General features: G+C 39.9%; 1 protein-coding gene across 1 annotated transcript in view; it reads left to right on the top strand.

The window, feature by feature from the left end:
* The window catches only part of LOC122164880 (von Willebrand factor D and EGF domain-containing protein-like), a 165,864-nt gene that overhangs the window by 142,990 nt on the left and 8,985 nt on the right, over positions 1 to 13,889 (top strand). Inside the window, exons 26-27 of the mRNA XM_042827324.1 lie at positions 8,072 to 8,167; positions 9,306 to 9,401. Of these exons, the coding sequence (XP_042683258.1) occupies positions 8,072 to 8,167; positions 9,306 to 9,401 (192 nt within the window). The remainder of the gene's footprint in view (positions 1 to 8,071; positions 8,168 to 9,305; positions 9,402 to 13,889) is intronic.

Genomic DNA, 13,889 nt, shown 5'->3' with positions numbered 1-13,889 from the left:
TCTACCACAGGGAAAGCACAGGGAGTGAACAGTTCTGGAAATTACATTGTCTGCTGGACCACAAAAAGACCTTGGCAGTACATCGATTCTCATGTAAGACTTAGCCTACTTCCTAAGACAGATAATAGTGCTATGAATAAAAGATCAGAGCAGTGCCAGGGCGGACAGCACTTCGTTTTCTGGAAGGGCTCCCACCCAAGGCAGGTGCCTTCTGTGGATGAGCTCCTTGCTTCCCAGCTGGCCATCAGCCAGGCCAGGGACCTGATGTTCTTCCTCTTCTTGCCTTGAAGCTACCTCCCATTTCACCACAGTTCTTTTCAGTTCCTCTGCTTCAATCTCTCTTTTTACTTTTGCACGGGTGAAAATACACCAACTTGCTTCAAGCATGGGTGGGTTTAGCCCACTCTGAGCAATGAAAGCACACCTAAATGGCAGGCCATAATGCAAGGACTGAAACTGCAAAAACAATCAGCGGAGAAAAACAATGTATATGAGAATCCCTTTTCACTTCTTACTCAGGCATGACAAGGAAACAGCTCTAGAGAACGATTTATACACACACCGTAATGGTTCGCTGACCTAATAAAGCACAGAGCATTCCTCAATGAAGAGAAAATGTTACCAAGCGCAAGACCCAAACAAGATGAGAATATAAGTTGTGCTGAGAGTATATTTCACAATTCCCTACATTAATTATGTACTAACAGTCACAAAGATGAGAATAAAGAATAGCGAGACACTCTTTCAAATTAATAGCATCGCAATCAGACTAAAACCAATTGGCAAAAGAAAAAAGGTTTTGCTAAGGATCTCAAAATCTGCTGGTTCCCAGCAGACTCTACCCCAGATATACCTTATGCACACCTGCATATGGTGTCATTTCTTTGTCAACTGAGTGTTTACATCATTCTGAAAGACAAAATACCACGCATCTATCCAAACACCTTAACAGTGCACCTCTACGAAGAGTTTTACCTGATAAGAGACAACAGGCAAAGGGGGAGAAATATTTCAGTCCCAACGACAGCAGACAATCCCCTATCTGAACTGGAGCAGCAATTCCTTACTTTTTTCCACAGTGTTCTGGATTTTAAGAGCCTTACCCACCGTGCCCTGCCAGAATCATTCAGAAATGCAGACAGAGAGACCAGGATCCTTTTTTGCTGGCAGAAAAATTGTATTATCTGATGAGAGTGAAGTAATGGCACAGATAGGAGCCCACTACATTGCACATCAACACACAGAGCTTAGTCTGGCACCTCAGTAGTTATGCCATCCAGCATCCATTATTTTCCCCATTTTCTTTTCTGATCTAATACCTAAATTAGATTTATTTCCTGCTTTAATAATTCTAAAGGCACCCCCAGGTACATCAGAGCACACATCGGTACAAAGACCAGACACAATTAGGCAAGGCCCTGGCATCATACTGCAGTCTATATGGCCTACAACTTTTCAGGCAAATTTTTCTTCTGAAACGTGTGCAAGGTGATGCAAACTAACTCCTATTGCCAGAGCTGTGTGGTAACGTGAATACATTATCAATGCAAACTGTCACAGCACCCATCACAACTACATTTACAGCTCCCTCTGTGTCTTGTAGTAATTTGTTCTCCTGCACTGCATCCCTCAGAGGTTTCTACCAGATTATTTTTTACTATTCGAAAAGGTAATTTATTGAAGAATTGCTGTGCATCTGTTAGAAATACGTGAAGCAAGAAATGGGGCTGAGCAAACCTCAGAATAATTGGTAGCTTGATATGGATAAGGATCCAAATTTTAGAAGAACCTTGCACAAAACTTGCAAGCTTCTTATACACACAAAAAGTTGCTTGTTCTCAAAATTTAATCTAAAGTTATAATTACTGATACGCACTGGGTTACATATCTGAAGTTACGTTGCTAAAGCTTGGGTATAAATTTCTTTATTCACAAATACAAATCCACAGAAATGAGGAGTTTCCGAGAAACTCAATCTTTGGAACAAAACACATGCCTAAAACTTAACATTTGTAAAACTATTTTCTGGCTGCCCTTGAAACAGAAAAATTAGGACAAGTAATTGCTACTGTCCTAAACCCACAACATGTTTTTTAGTGCTACGTGCAATTAGGACCTCTGTGGCAGCAGATATCTCAGTACATCCATCTTGCTAATGATCTGTTGAGCATCAGTTATACCCTCTGAAGTATAGAATGATGTTTTTTACCTCAACTACTTTCTGGCTACTGTGAGGGCAGCAGAATCCATAAAAGAGTATTTTTTCACCAGTTTTGCGATTCATTTCTTCAAAGGATTAAAGAACATTCAGCAAGATCAACTCTTTATTTGGAGCCTGGAAGCATCCAGCCAACCCCTTCCTTACTGCACTCGGGACAACAGTTCATTTGAGCAGTACTGCTGAGATGCATAACGCATCCAGAGAGAAGTGGAACCTTGCTTCCAGTCAATCAATTGAACTGTGCTATTTCATCAAACTGCTGACCTGGCTCTCCAGTTCTCTTCCTATAAAAATATCAGCAGCATCTTTACATTTTAAGGCTACATTCACAAGGTTGCTGTATTCCTGGCACAGATTTTCTCCTCCGTTTCTGTGTTTTATCAATGGGTGATGTATATTACCAATAAATATTGGAAAAGAAGTGCCAGTTTTAACACAGCAACCAACTGCTTTCACAACTACTGGCTTCGTTTTTATTCTCAGCTTGGGTTCTGTCATCTGTATTTTCCTGACAAGACCAGTCGGTGTTATTTTTAAATCTGTCCCATGCTCTATATCCTTACTGTGCTGTACCTCCCTAGCTACAGCTCTTTGTTTTTGAGAATGTCACACCACATCCAGATAACCACTAAGCAGAAAGGAGAAAACGAACATTAAAACAACACGTACACGTACACAAGCCAAAACTGCGACTGATCAAGCATCCTACTTCTCAAAAGAGCAATTGAGAGAGCAAGTACAAATATGTGCTAGGACCACAGAGAAGTCAGTCCAAAACCAACACCAGCCTGAAATAAAAGCCATGCCTGTGAATCATGTACAAATGACAGCACAGGGATGGTGACTTAAAGGACACGTTGAAGTCTGTATCTACCAGTAGGTGTTCTTTTGGCCACTTTCCTGTGTTCTTTGTCAGTGAAGACGTAGCCTGATGCATTACCTTAGCTGGCCCACACAGATGTTACTGCTTGAGGCTATTTTCTCTCTTCCATACAAAGGCAAAATACATTCAGAAACAGGTCAATTTTGTCAGCTTCTACAGGGGGAAAAAAAAAGTTATCTTGAAAACTGCATCTTCTAATCAGCACTGCAGTGTGACACATTGTCTCCTCATCAGCAGCTTGGCTCAGGATACATGATGACAGGTAATTCTTGATTCAGAAAGAAGAAGTCAGGGCACTCATACTGTCAGGGAAGCACATGGATGTTCAGCTGCACCACTGGGTACTCCTGAAACATTTCAGAAAATCTCATTTTGCTAAGATTTTGGGAGCCTGATTTAGTATCTCCTCTGTTTTGACATAAGGGCAGTGATGAAGACATTTGACAAAATTGCAAGCTTTTCACTACTTACTGTTACCCATTTCTAGTTAAAAAGGTCCAATGGGGTACTTGCACTGAAAAGTGGCTAGAGTTCAACCTGAACTGTTGTTTATCTGCTAATGCATAGTGAAAAATGAGTCTGAAGGAAACATCTGGCTTCTGTTAATCACTGTAGACTGATGAGACTTTTGATTGATATTGTCACCATTTGAAGACATTGCTCTTAATTGCTTATAGTGTATGCAGAAAAGCATACCAAAAGCATATCCCTTCACTTTGCATAGCAGGGATATTTTGCTTAATACTACGCATGCTGCAGAGAATGCCCAGGGAAGTGGCAGAGTCACCGTCCCTGAAGGTGTTTAAGAAAAGTGTGGATGTGGCACTGAGGGAGATGATTAGTGGGTGGAGATGGGTTGGCAGTTGGACTAGATGATCCTAGAGTTCCTTTCCAACCGTAATGATTCTATGATTCTGTGCTTTAAGGGAATGTTTATTGTCAATTTGTTGTGAGAAGTGGAAAGGAAGACTCTGGAACTGTAAGTGCTACTTACATCAGGAGTACCTACTGGATTTTAGAGACAACTTTTTTTTCCCATAGATTTTTAGTAATCTCTGGAAATAATTATTTTGTACTAAAACTCTTCTCTTTGGCTGACAAAGCAAGAGGTTAGCTACCTAGAGGTGAACAGGTAACTGTGGAGTTCCATGATAAAAAGAGTTGCAAGAAGCACTTCGCTGGGTGAGGCCAGCCTAAAGGGTCACAGGAAATTTTAAGTGATTGTAAGGTCAAAGTGCTCTAAAGCCATCAAAGAGAACTAACTGTATGACAGAAACTTAGCAACTGGTAAGTCTCATTCAGTACAAGTGGAACTGCTTACATTTTGTACAATGTTCTACGCAATGCCTATGTTTTATCTTAACACCTCCTGCCACCTGTTACCTTATCAAATCAACCCTCACCTGAAAAACAGCAACTAATCATGCTTTTACTTTAACCTCCAACACAGGCTTACCTTATCTAACTTGCCTGTTTTAAAAAAACACCATATTATGGAAGTTTTAAATAGTGGCCTTCACACTCCTTATAGAATTGAGTAACGCTTACTGCATGCAAAATTCTGTGCTTCAGTTCTTACTGAAAAGCATAGAAATGCTGACGTTGACACCACAAGGAATGGGATTAAGGCTTTAGTGATACTCGCTGACTTCTAGCAAGCTTGCACTCAGGATACTTAGACAGAACAAGGCTCTCTCCACCCCCAGTGATATGCCCTATCAAATTGCAACAAAGAGAAGACGCAAATGTGTTTCCATCCATCCATTCCCTTAAGGCTGGTTCCCAAGTCAGGTGGAAAACATATCAAACCCCTGTTGTCTTTGGGTCAGGATGCTAGGCATTTTTCAAGGGGAGGAGAGGGAAAAAATGTGAGACTTTTCAAAGTCATGCCAGCGCCTGGGAGGATTACAATAATTCGATTTGCTCTCCTAGTGTCTGATAATTTATTTAGTTTTCCTGTGAGAGGCTGTAACATTTTTGTTTGCTATTTTGAAATTGGAGCTCCTCCACAGAGGCCAAGGAGTGGGACTAGAAAGGATCAGAACTAGTTATAATCAACAAACGTTGAAGTCTGCCTGATGGGTATTGAGATGGAATTGTATTTAAGAAAGTCAAAGAAAGGGAGAACAAGGTAGAGATATCAGACAGAAAAGAAGGGGAGATAACACTGCATGCATTTACATAAAGGTGCCTTGTGTATTCCTCATCTCGTTGAGAAAGTGTCTGCCCAGGAAGGCAGAGAGCCAAGAGTGCCTGTCCAACCAGGTATGGCCCTGAGCTTACATTTCCCACTTAAGTTTTTCTCTTAGTTCTGTTGGAATTGAACTTCCTCAGATTTATTGCCTAAAGTGACAGATGCTGCAAGCAATAAGCAACATTAAAGAAGTTAGTGCTCTATTTTCATGGTTCCTTGTTCATTTGTAAGGCAGCTGAACGACGAGATAAATAGATCCCAAGCTGAAAATCTGTTTGAACTGTAATGTTTTACTCAGACCAAGACCAGACCTCCCCTGTTACTGTAAGTTTTACTGAATTACAAGGCAAACTGAGCCAGAAGTAGTTCAGTTATATATAAACTGAAAAATAAAACTGAATCAAAAAGTGCAATAGTTAGACTCCCCTTCAGTAACCGAAGGAAGCATCTACTGTCATAGAATATCTCAGATACCACAGGAAAACAGTGCAATGTTTTGTATTAGGGGGAAAGTACATTAAAAATTTAAAGGACAAAAAAATTAGAAACAAATTAGAAACCTCTTTTTGAACAAGTACCACTGAGCTTGGATAGGGTCCACGTTTCTTCTGGTCTCCAGATGAAATCCATGGATTTCAGCAATATGATCTTGGGACAGCGGGTCAGCTATGAGGACTTTATGGTCTGTGAGTATCATAAAGCTGGGAATTATTTGAAATCTAGATCTGAGATTTATAGTTTGAGGTCAGTTTTCTAAATAGTGAATATCTAAGCTGTTTTATACTTGAAACTAGAAGCCAAACACAGCACAATATAAAACTGGATGTCAGAAGTCTGTTATGGGTGATCAGAGATCAAAAAACAGGAGAGAAGGAAAGGGGAGTTTGGGGGGGGGGGGGGGAGATGAACTCAGAGTTACAGTTGTCATAACTCCTTAAATTCATCTAGGTTTTGACTGGCATTGCAGCACTTTTTGAGAGTTCAGCAAGAACTCTAGATCCCTGTTAGCCTTAGTAAGCAGATGCCAAGATTACAGCACGGATCAGGAGAAATGGAGAAGGAAGGAAAAAGAAGATGACAGTTTTAGGGCTTGGGTCCAAGCAGCCCTTATAAGCATGGGTAAGTCTGCCCTGCCTGAGGGCAGGTCACCATGCTGAGAGACTTGTGAGCTTTGGCACAGAGCAAAATGCAGATTTAGCAGCCAAGTAAGAGCAGCCATGGAGCTCTTACAGCTGCCAGTGCCTCATCTACACTGAAGGAACAGAGCAAGTGACCAGGACACAAGAAGCCACAAAAACAATAACTCGGTGCATCACATTCTTCACTGCTACAGATATACTGAGAAATAATCAGAGAATCTAAAACTACTTATCTAAAGATGCCTGATCATATGCCTAAGAGAGGAACCAAAGATCATTCTCCCACCAGCTAACACTGGTTGGTTTTATCTGCATGCTGTTTTTTAAACATAATTCCTATTTTGAGGCTGTGGGTGTGTTACAGTACGTTCAGAGCTCCGCACAGTGAGATATCGTGAAAACCAGAACTACTACAGCATTAGCATTGAAGAGTTGGTCTTACTGCTGCTGTGCCAAATGTCATATCACAATCTCAAGGCTAACACAGGTACCATGGTGCTACATTTTAAATGCCAGCCCCTTGGTACCTGGAGAAGATCTGTGTGCAGATAGAACTGCTGCTGACTGCCGCTAACAGCAATGGGACGCTGCAAAATCCCACTGTGCCCCTAAAGCTTAAAAAAGAGCAGAAGCCATTCCACAGAAGTATATTTCAAAACCTTGTCAGACTCCTCCTTTCATTCCCCAGTCTGTTTACTAGGTAACACTGCTTTCCTCCCTTCCACTCAGTTATCAAATACAAACACCTTCTTCCATGCTTCTACGTAAAAGGTAAATCATTTCTATTCCCATCATGCCAGCACTGTCATATCTCTGAACTGCACCACCACTCATACTTACTTCCTCCAGTTACTCTTACATTCAAGGAGAAAGAGTAGATGGGGACTTTGGGTTCCTGCATGCAGCATCTACCTTTATCTAAACATCACAGTCACAGGATTTGCTTTGTTGGGACTGCAGTGAGACTTTTTCATGAGATGTTCATAAAGACAGGGTCTGATAGGAGATGCAAAAATTAGCCATTGGAATTCTAATGAAATCTAACAAAGAGTCATCAGGTTTCCTCTGGCTGGAAGAAACAACTGAGCATCTTACTCATATGAACAAGCATTATAAAAACGTAAGTACTTTAACAAATACTAGTGCAAAAAGGTCACAGAATAATAGATCTATTTAGTCTTCAAGTTAGATTGAATGCAAAAAATGTTCCCAAAATTGCATAAAGCCAATCTATCCTTCTTTCTTATCCAAATGTACACCTGAGAATATGCTCTTCAATCAGGAAGGAAAAGCTTTAACGAGTATTTGGTGCATCCACAGCTGCTACAGAAAAGTTCTTAATGGTTTCCAGAGAATCCTCATGAGTAATGCCTTTCTCTTTTACTAGTGAGGCAGGCAGCTCATAGGATCACAGGATGGTTTGGGTTGAAGGCACCTTTAAGACCATCTAGTTCCAACCCCCTGCTATAGGCATGGACACCCACTAGACCAGGTTGCTCACAGCCCCATCCTGCTGGCCTTGAATGCATCCAGGAAAGGGCACTCATCCACAGCCTTTAAGATGTAAGGAAGTCTCCAGTAAAATCTTCCTTTTTCCTCTAGTTACTATATTCTTCATTTCTATGTATCTGCAGGTGTCTGTGATCCTGCGTGCATGAATGGAGGGAAATGTGTAAGCCCAAATGTTTGTGACTGCCCATCTGGTTGGAGGGGAAAGCACTGTAATAAACGTAAGCATTTCTACTGTCCATCAAACAGATCACTACTCATTACTTAGGCCAGTCAGCATCAATTGTAACCTTGTCTTAATATTAAAAAATACTATAGTGAATATAATTTGTTTTGCTCCTTCCGCAGTTTGAAGAAAGACAGTTTCAATCAAAGGCAATGGACAATGCTATAAGCAAGAAAGCTTTGTAGGGGAACCCTGGCTCTGTTTTATTTATTTCTTATACATCCTGTTACGGAAATTCATTTTTTATAGTATTAAACTTGAAGCACTGATTTTCTGTTTTAATACCTTCACATATTTTGCTGTATTTTACAGAGAAATGCCATATATTTCAAGATACAGAACTACTTAAAGCCTGCTGTAAAGCCTTGCCAACTGATGTACTTTCAAGGTCACCAGCTACATTTTGGTGCATAATTTCAGGAAAGATGTGCTTTCACTCTGTAACTCTACCATACCTGACTTACCATTATAAAAACAGAATTAAAAAAACTCTCACTTTAAAATACTTTCAAGGAGTATTTTTCCTTATGTGGCTATTTGTTACTATGATGTTGACAGATAAACTGAATAAATTTATAATCCAGATGACACGCTGTAAATACACCAGGTTAAAATACAGGATATTTGATCTTTGGATCCTAGTAGTAAGTATGATTTCAGAACCAGTGTTTTGAAATTATAATTTCTTCAGAAATGATGCAGGAAATATGTGTTTCTCATGTGTGCACATGAAAACATGCATTTACTTTTTGGATTTCTGAAGAAATACTATAGACAATAAATATACCAAACCCTTCTATGGGATATAACTTATTTGCAATGTGGAATTTGCTATATGCATCTAACACATGAATATACCAGATGAACACATCATATGGAGAGTATTCTCAACTGATAGTGAGCTCAACATGAGAAATAGCCAAGCTACCAGAAGGCAGTCATCAAAGATACATTTCTTAAGAAGCAAATATCAAAGACTCCTAAATACAAACTATCTGATGAAGAGAGCACATCTATTCCTTTGGAAATTAGCCAGATGAAATAAAACCTTGCAGGTCATTATTTCAGACAGCTTTGGAACATCTGGATATGTTGTTTACTTATCTTCTCACTTGTCTCATGTCACTGTCCAGCTGTTTGCCTGCAGAAATGCCTGAATGGTGGAGAATGTATAGGTCCAAACATCTGCGAGTGCCCTGAAGGATGGGTGGGAATGCTGTGCCAAACCCGTAAGTGCTGCTCTCATTATCACAGGCTTGTAGCCATACCTGTTGCATCAGAGATATTCACATATCCACTTTTCTATGTTTACCTTACACGGAAAGGGCAACAATCAGATGATAGCACGTAAATTATGCCTCTTGTTTGTCAGAAGTGTTGTATGCTGTCAGTAAAACTATTGCTATGAGCACAGGCTCAGCCTTTACTTCCATCAGAAAAAAAGTAGCAGATTTTAAACTCAACTATTTGAAAGGCTATATATATATAAAAAAAAAAAAAAAAATAGAGGGTCAGGGACAATAGGAAATGCAATATCCTATTCAGCATATCCAGATGGCCTTAAACATAGACAGAAGTTGTGTGTGCCTGCTAACCCAGGAGTCCAACCCTGTATATATTACACATTTGGTCTGACCACTGAGATGGCTTTTTATGCATGGGGAGTGGAAAACTTGGAGCAGAAAGAGACCCATTATTGCCCATTGCATGCAGGGTCACTGCAGTGTGTGCATGTTATTAGTTTTACAGTAAAAGGTCATGAGGAAAATATCAAAGCATTATATCCCTTCAAAAGGGTAATCTTTCTTTCCTCTCACACTCACAGAGCGTAATTACTTATGGAAATCTTTTGTCAGTTAAATCCCAATGGCTGTGTAATTGTTTCTTTGTGCCAGCTGTCTGCTAGTTCAAACATTGTAATGTTTAAAGTTATTTATTAGTTGATGATATATTCCTGAGTCAGTTTATTAAATAAATAAACAAATCATGCTTGCTCCCGTGCAAGGCAAGTGAGGCTTACTGTCATTACCCATTTCTGCTGCACAATGCAGGCACACAAGCCTGGGCCATTTTTCATCTATTTAATCAGCTCCTTTGAATATTTCCTCTGGATAGTCACCCTGTTTTTACTGGTCTTTTTTTCCCCCCCTTGTTTCTGTTGCAGTGTGCAATTAAATCAGCTCTGTGCCCAAAAGGAGATGCTGGTAACTCTGAGGTCTCACAGCAAACCCAGCTAACCACCAAATGGTTGGAATTTCACTATTTTTTAAATAGAGGAATAGACGACTGTAGTCAGAGAGCAGATGGTTATGTCTTACAATGTTGCTCCAGGGTATTCACAACAAGGCAGGGAGGAAGCGGAGGAACAAGAAAGTCTTCATCCTCACAGGCGTTACGTATAAAGTTTTGCACAGAAGTGTAACCCTTGAAAGCAAGTCTGGGTTAGTATTTTAACATGGGAGTCCAACCATCCAAATCCAGAGCACTGTGAAAAAAGTGGCTGAACGCATCCCAAAACTCTGCCTACACCACCAGTGGGCAAAATCCATGCCCTCTCCCAAAACCAGTGCATTTCTGCAAAGGGGCATTTCACCCCTTGTACTACTTCCCTGTGCAAACTGCATTGTTCATGAATTTCAGCCTGCAAAGTTCCCCTGCTTCTGACACTCCCTTAACAGATGGAGTTTAAAAGAACAAAAAGTCAGTTTCCTTACACAAGTGAAATTCCAGCTAAGTTTTTCCAGCAATCACTGTACCTTCCCCTACGATCCAGAAGGAATTTGGGCTGGTTTGTGATCTTGAGACTTGTTCAGGCACAGCAGGGACTCAGATAATCCCAGTTTCATTCTTTGCTTTCAGCCTATTAATTCATGCAGCTGCCCTTATCAAGATGACAGAGATGGCCCAGGCTTACATGAACTGCTCAGGCTGTTTGGAGGCAGCAGTAGATATAGCTGCCACAATAAAATCTTCCCGAGATCTCCTCCTCCCAGTCTTCTGTAAAACCCAAAAAAGCAACAGATGACATTTCTTGAGTTTAGGCCGCTAATAATTAAGTACTTGCAAGTGCAAATAGTGATGCCTTCTATTTTCCTGCCAACTTTCACCCAGAAAGAAGTACATAGATCTGTATTATAAGTGACAGTCGAAAATCCTTCAGCCTTTCAGCAAACGATACATTGACAGTAACCTAGAGCAGATTTTCTGTTCTGTTGCAATGAAGATTGGCACTGTCCAAGTCAGAATAATTTTATCTCTACAGTATTGAAAATGCTTCAGAGAGCAAGACTGAACTCTGTTTTCAGATGTAGCACCATACGTTATGAAGCTTGTATCTAATTTGGAACAGGTCTGCTGCATTTTGGAAGTGCAATCATGCAGGCAAATACTTTGCCTCTGCAATGATTTGCAATGAAATCTCATTTCGTTTAATGTGGTGAATTATGAATTTCTCAGTGCTATGATCAGTCAAACTCAGTGAGATTCCAGAGATGTCCATGCAGGCTATTTTTCTTACAGTTTTACCAGTCTCTGGCTACCACTGTACTGCAGAATTTGGCAAGAGTAAGAGTAGGTAAAAGAGACTTTCAGGAGACATTGTTTCAGCAGTAATGGACAAAATCCAATAGTCCTCTTTTATCAGATTGCAAATAAAGAGGTCAGTTGAGAGAATGGTTTTCTTCCCTGCTCATCTGTAACTGCACAGAATAGCTTCTGAAAGAGAATCAATGAAATAGGTCATTTATCCCAACAAATACGGTGTGCTGTGGAATACACACATTATCCTTGATAAGTTCTTATGCCTTTGATGGTCATAGTTTAAGGAGTAACGGTCAAGTTTCAGACAGTCTTGCAAATGCAGGGAAATTACATTTCAGTAAAACAGGCTAAAAGATGTCATTTGAAATACACAATGTCTTACCCACAGAAAGGAGCAGATTCATAGACTCATAGCAGCAGCACAGATGTACTAAAAATTCCCTCTTGGAAAACACAGTATCACCATGTTTCCCCATCAGTGATCTCCTTTCCATCTCAGACCGGACACCCATTCTAAAGCCCCACGCCTGTGGGTCCTCCCTGTTGAGGTGTTAACTCATATCTCTCTTTTTCTTAAGCTAGAAAAGAACTATTAGACCAAAGCAGTGAAGACCTGATGGTACAATCTGACTGCCCTGACAGATTTAGACAAAACACAAGCCAGTAAAGTCAGCAGGCTTTTGGCCAAGGATATAAGTCTGTTAAGGATCAGAGTGCAGGATCAAGGTATAATTCTAATAATTAATTATAAAATATAAGAAGGTTACAGTTGTGAAGGATCTTCATCATTAAAATTCATGCTGCTGTCTTCTGTTCTAATATTATTGAACCCATACCGGCTTCTCATTTGCCCTTCAGAATATCTTCTCTTTATTTGCATGTTATAAGTGTCAAGCTTAAAGCCTTATAATTTCCTCAACGTTCAAGCTCATTCTCTCTCCCTCTGTCTTGAACACCACCTCAGACAAGCTTGCTTCTAGTTTTCCTATGTAACCCTTTCAATTCTTAAAAAAAGAAAACTCGTAAGAAAGATTGTCATTTGCATGCAAATTATAGCTCTGTTCTTTTAACATTCAGGGATAAATCTCCTTCTGTAATGGGCATTTATTGATTATAATTTTATCATAAGCTTAGCTTACTAAATGACTTTCTTTGCTGAATCTGTACAGGATAATGCATACACAGACTGTGTCATTTTTAGTGTTTAGAGGCTTAGCATCCCTTGTAAATACATTTATGAAATATTCATTTAAACTTCAGCTATGTTATTATCCTCTGATTTCAATTCCAATTTTCTCCCAAAATGTTTTTAACTTCTCTCCTTTCTGAGCACTACTGCAGGAAGCAGTGGGTGGAGATGGAGAGACAAGCAGATAGGAAAGGATAAAAAAAAAAGAGGAAATCTTTTCCTTTTTTTGTTTTGTTTGAATCATCTGAAAATCAAAGAAACCACAGATGGAAAAAAGCCTGGTACCTTATCTAATACCTGCCCTTCTCTCATTGCATATGAGAATATCCCTACCAGCTTTAGGGATCTCCAGATCGGACTATTTTCCTTACCTGCTTTTATTATATGACTACCAATAAAATAATTGATATTCATTTTACCTGTGCTCAAGTTCACGTCAGGTTATACATCGTATTATCATACATAGTGGTCTCTTTTCTAGAAAAAAATCCACTGTAGAGTGGAACACAACTCGAAGAGGCTCCTTTGCTGAGAATACACTCCCTGGCAGAAAGTGGGAAATGCTTTATTCCCATGGATAAAACACTGAGATTTTTCCAGTTCACTATCTGGCTGTACTCACAAGACCAGCAGCTTAGCAGGCTGTACAGCCTCTTATTTTTAGGATGTGTGGATTACCAGTCAGTTTTGTTTCTTCATTCCTCTTTCCCTTAGCTCTTAGTCTGATGTTCAGAATATAAATTTAAATGTTAGCATTCCCTTATATAGCAGAATCCCAACCTTCATACAGAGTGCTGGCTGTCAAGGTAACCTCATAGAGTTGACAACCTATTTTCAGTAGACAAAGACAGCAAAATTACAAGATGTTGTTTTTAAACAACCACAAGGAAGGGAATCTTTGTAGCTTGTGGCCAGCCTTCCAAGGTCACTGTAGCATTGTTATAACTGTCCTCAGAGAATTACATCTAGGTGGCTTAGGAAGCCACCG

The sequence above is a fragment of the Centrocercus urophasianus genome, unplaced genomic scaffold (genome assembly GCF_019232065.1).
Source record: "Centrocercus urophasianus isolate 14NV4802_14NV808 unplaced genomic scaffold, USGS_Curo_1.0 seq_28, whole genome shotgun sequence".
In the NCBI taxonomy this organism is placed as follows: Eukaryota; Metazoa; Chordata; class Aves; order Galliformes; family Phasianidae; genus Centrocercus; species Centrocercus urophasianus.
Note: the sequence above shows the minus strand (reverse complement) of the source record. Positions and strands in the feature narration are given on the sequence as shown.